We start from the raw sequence: 4,977 nt of genomic DNA on the forward strand, positions 1-4,977 counted from the left end.
TCGCCTCTGCGGTCCGGACACCTTCCCCAAAGCGCAGGCTGCAGGGATCTTCCCCCTTAAAACGGGAAAGAAGGCTCCCTAATCGGTTTCGTACTAAAAGACCTCAGGCCAAGTCTACTTTTGTTGCTGGTTTCCTACGCTTAATTGCAAAGCAAAGTTAATTTGAAAGAAAATGAATGTCACCGCTCAGGGGCGAATTCTAACGAGCCTTGGGCAATTAGGGAAGAACGTACCTAATTACCCACAGCCCCGGGGCGCCTGCACACGGTGCCGGAGTGCAGGGCCTGGAGAGGGTCAAGCTGGCTTTCCCTTCTCCTAATAAGAAGGGGAAGTAAAGATACAAAGAAACGCACCTCCAGTCTCTGAGCCCCCCAGATGAGGGTGTCAGAGGTCCCCTTCTCGTGTTTGGGGCTTCCTAGAGTTAGAACGTCCCAAAGTGCTGCGGTGGAATGTTCTCGAAATCCTAGGGTCAGGCGCCCTGGAGTCCGGGTGGCGCACACTCCCTGCGCTGCGCCCATTCATGCTCCGCACGGGTGGCGCGCTACGTCTGGGTGTCGCTGCTTCCGGCGGGGGACTGAGAAGGGCTGTCTCTCTGTCTTTAACGATAGGATCCCAACCTCCGTGTGTCTCCCTGTCCCTTGGGCGCCGGCTGCACGTAGTCAGTCCTTCCACGCAGCGTCCTCTCTCTACTGGTGCCAACTTTTGCTTTTGGCATCATCTCTCATCTGTCGCCCCAAACCAACAAGGAGTTGACCGGCCGGGGAAGCGAAGACATGCAAGTGGCTTCCAGTTCCATCTTTTCCCCGGGCCTTCCTCCGGCAGGTTCTGTGTCGCAGCGGCGATATAGGATATATAGCCAGCGAGTGAGAGACAGATGCCTTTCCGCCCACCTACGTCGGTTCCTTTGCAAAGCGTTTCTCACACCCTTGTCTCCTTTAACTTCAGGAGGTCCCGCTGAGGTAGCAGACGCAAATTCCCATTTTACAAGCGAGGACGCTAGAGAAGGGACTGGCTTCAGGTTAATGGCATTGTCAAAGCACTCGACTTGGTAATTAAAAAACAAAACAAAACAAAGCACAGAGACACACTCAATTCCAAGCTAACTAGGTGCAAAAACTGCTCTTTTCCAGCTCCAGTCTGGAGGCTGGGCTCTCCCCAAACATGGACAGAACTCCAGGTGGAAGACTCTGAATTTCTGCTGTATAGAACCCTTGCATCTCATACCTGGAAAGGTCCCCAGGAGAGGGGAGGCCCAATGCTTGGATTTCTCCATGGTCACAGGGCTGGGTGGGTGCTCCAGTTCCACCTGCCTTCTGGTGGTCATTTATCAACACCAAAGCCAGGAAGAAACAACATTTAGACCTGCAAAAATGGTCCCCTGCAGTAGCCATGAGCCCACATTGCTATTAAGCACTCTGCATGTGCCTGATTCAAAGGTAGATGAATTGTCAGTGGAAAATACATTCCAATGTTGAAGACATAGCATGACAAAAGAGTAAAGAATACCAACGATTTTTATGTTGAGTATGTGTTGAAATGATATTTTGGATATATTGGGTTAAATACAATATATTATTAAAATTAATCTCACCTGTTTCTTTTTATTTTATTCATATGGCTACTAGGAAATTTAAAATTACATCTATGACTTGCATTCTATTTCTATCGGATACCACTGATTTGGACAGATTCCTTCTCGACTGAACCATGTTCATATGTCTTTGCAAACAGAATTGTGCAGTCCCCCAAATAAAAAGAAATTATTAGTAGTTTTCATACAAACTTCTTCACAGCTCTACCCTTTCTGACCAAGTTAACTATGCAGAAAAAGACCTGGTTTCTCTTGCTCAAAGGTTTTCTTTTTATGAAAAATCAATTCATCTTCCCACTTAGTTTTATCTGAAAGCTTTGAGTGGAACCTCTGATATATTTAATGCTGGAAGACTCCCCCACCCCTGGCTGAAATCAACACTTATAAGATTTCTTAATATAAAGGTGCGAGAGTTGCTAGATTTTCTGATTTTGGTGAGCCTGTTGCTTAAAAACAAACAAACAACAACAACAACACCAAAACCCCAAAATACCAAGATATCAAACAAAGTTAAAAATCCAGTTTCTTTCAAAATTCACTTCATTGACCATCCAATTTAAATGTTCTTTTTCCTTTCTGCATGAGTAAGCTGCTGAGGTGTAGTAGAGGGAGCCAGGAATGGAAGAGCTAACCCCAACTACCGAAAGCTTCACCAACCAATTCCCCTGAGTCCTCTCATCTCTTTGAACCTTTTAGCTTACCCATTGGGTCCAAGGCTGCTTTTTGAAAAGAAGCAGTGGATAATGGGTGAATGTATTTCTACATGTCTCACTGGAAAATCAGATTTACGGCAGGGCAGTAATAGCTGTGGGATGACCAGCACATCCTGCTCAAAAGATTCAATGCATTATGATATAATTGCTGCTTGGAGCTAATCCTGGGACTTTAGGTGCTTGCTATGATCTGTACCAATTCCTTGAGTGATGGTTAGGATTTGGATTGCTACTCAGGCCCTGGGTGGCCCACCAATGCTGCCAAATATGCAGGGTGGCATCCAAGATGATGGTGCTCTTAAGTTTAATATGGGGTGTTGGACTGGTAGAGCCCTATTGTGTAACAGGGAGACTGAAGGTTTGAAGGTTTGGAATGGGACTGGGTCTCACTGGAGAGCTGACTGAGCCCTAGGCCTGCAGTTCTCAGAGGCAGGGAAAACCAGCAGGATCAACCAGAAGAGATTTCTTCTATTTAAAAACAAATCTAAAAACACCTACTTCTTTTGCAAACCTGTCCTCACTTTCAGAAGAAAGGCACTGTCCCGGTCTTGTAGTAATGTAATCAAAGGTACAAAAGGTTGAACCGTGTAAAAGGCCTGTTTTGCAGCACAGGAAAAGGTGAAGTTATATGACTCCCCACGATTCGGATCCTGGTGTAGACATTATGCTGCCCCCCACTTCATCCTTTATTGCCAGGGACACTCCCTGATAGAATGCCAGAAAGGCATGTTCTTTGGGGCTTCGCCTCATCGAGGGTCTCTTGTGTCAGTCCAAACGCTGAGGGCAGCCTTTCCTCAACTCCCATTTACAAAGCAAAACAGTGTTTACACGGTTTGCTGGTGATTGAACCTCTCCAACCTTCTCGGTCCCTTCCTCGTGGGTCCCAATTCGATCCTCTTTCTAGTCCTGTCCTCAGGTCACAGGGATATGTAGTTTGTGTAGACAACCAAAGTACATATTCGTTTTCTTCCCTTTTCTTGGATCACATGGCAGACACGAACCGATCTACCCCTCCAGGATAGGCGGTGGCATGGCGGCCATGGTAGGCCCCTCCACTGCCCCCTCCCAGTTGCCCGCCAGGATTGTAGCAAGGCCCTAGCGCTCCAAACTGGCCTGGCGACGTGCGCCCGTAGAAGTCCACTGTGGCCTCGACTCCGCCACTGCTGCCACCCGCCGGGGACGAAGCGGGTCCCGCCAGGCGGCCAGCTGCAGCGAAGAGCGCACTGCTGGCGGCTTGAGGGTACGCTCCGTCCGGACCTGCATAGGCAGCTGCATAGGTGGAGGGGTTGACTGGCCGCGCCCCTGAGCAGCCCGTGGTCTGGTAGCCAGTGGTAGTGGCGGGGGCGCCTGCAGAGGCAAAAGCGCAGGAACCGCCCGGCCCAGACGGCGCGGGACCCAGATCTGGGCTGAGCGGCCGCTCAGAAACCAGGCCGAAGACACGGCAAGGGCTCGGAGACGCGGAGGGGTAGTAGACTGGAGGCGGTGCGGCGAGCGACGGCGGTGCGTAGCCCGCATAGACTGCACCCGGGTAGGGCGTGCGCGCAGCGGGCATCGCTCCCGGGAAGATGGCTGCAGCGGCGGCAGCGGCGGCTGCGGCTGCCGCCGCCGCCGCATCGTGCATGTAGGCCGGGTAAGTGGAGAGGTCCGAGCGCTTGAAGCGCTTTCGGCGGCGCAGGAAACTGCCGCTCTCGAACATGTCCTCGGCGTTGGGGTCCAGCGCCCAGTAATTGCCCTTCCCCGGGCGGCCGGCCTCGCGCGGGATCTTGAGGAAGCAGTCGTTGAGCGTGAGGTTGTGACGGATGCTGTTTTGCCACTTTTTGGGATTGTCGCGGTAGAAAGGGAAGCGTTCGGTGATGAATTTATAGATGCCACCCAGAGTGAGGCGGCGCTCGGGCGCGTGCGCGATGGCCATGGCAATGAGCGCGATGTAGCTGTAGGGCGGCTTCCCGCGCTGCAGGGGGCGCTTGCGCCGCCGCCCACCCGCGCCGCGACCCACGACCTCCGCCGGGACCCCCGGCCCAGCCGACGCGGCCTCGCCGCGCTCCTCTTTCACTGCAGCCAGAGCCTCCGGCTGAGGCGGTGGCGGCGGCGGCCCGCTCTCGGCGGTCATGGTTCAGCCGTCCGGCAGGTCTCCAAGCGATTGCACCGCCGGCAGCTGCCGAGGGTCCGAATGGGGACCGGTCTGGGAGGTGGGGGCCCCGGACGTGGGGTCCCCGGAACTGACGCTAGGGCCCGCGGTGAAGAGCTCTGGGAGTTCTCGCAGGCTGGCACCGAGAGCACAACTGCCTCGGCTGGGGCGCGCTGGAAGCTTGGTGCCTTTATCACCCGGATGACACTGAACCGACAGACGCTCGCGAGTGCCCTGACCACCGACGGCTCAGCCCCTGTTCTGGAGTCAGGTGGCGGTGCTGGGACCGGAACTGGGCTTCAGTCACCGGCCTAAGGGTACTTTGTGCGCTGGTGCCAGTGAGTGAACGAGTCCGGAAGTGGTCCTGGGGTTTGGGCCGCTGCAGCTGATCTGGGATCCTTGTTGTTGCCAGATAGCCGTCGAGGTCTTGAGCGTAGAGGAGGTTGCAGGTTCGGAGGCCTGAAGCGAGGGTAGTTAGTGAAGGCTCGGGGCTTTCTGCCGCGGGCCACCCATGCCGCGCCCCTGTGGCCCAGGTGGCGGGCCCT

At 53.8% G+C, this 4,977-nt stretch overlaps 1 protein-coding gene across 1 annotated transcript; it reads right to left on the reverse strand.

The window, feature by feature from the left end:
* Positions 1-3,286: 3,286 nt before the first annotated feature.
* On the reverse strand, positions 3,287-4,414 carry Foxe1 (forkhead box E1). The gene has a single exon (XM_047523665.1). The coding sequence runs from the start codon at positions 4,412-4,414 to the stop codon at positions 3,287-3,289; it is 1,128 nt and encodes a 375-aa protein (XP_047379621.1).
* Between the last annotated feature and the right edge of the window lie 563 nt (positions 4,415-4,977).

Source organism: Sciurus carolinensis, chromosome 14, assembly GCF_902686445.1.
Source record: "Sciurus carolinensis chromosome 14, mSciCar1.2, whole genome shotgun sequence".
Lineage (NCBI taxonomy): Eukaryota > Metazoa > Chordata > Mammalia > Rodentia > Sciuridae > Sciurus > Sciurus carolinensis.

What these genes read in the sequence shown, in the direction of transcription:
- Foxe1 (XM_047523665.1), bottom strand. Translation starts at nt 4,414, where the DNA reads ATGACCGCCGAGAGCGGGCCGCCGCCGCCACCGCCTCAGCCGGAGGCT.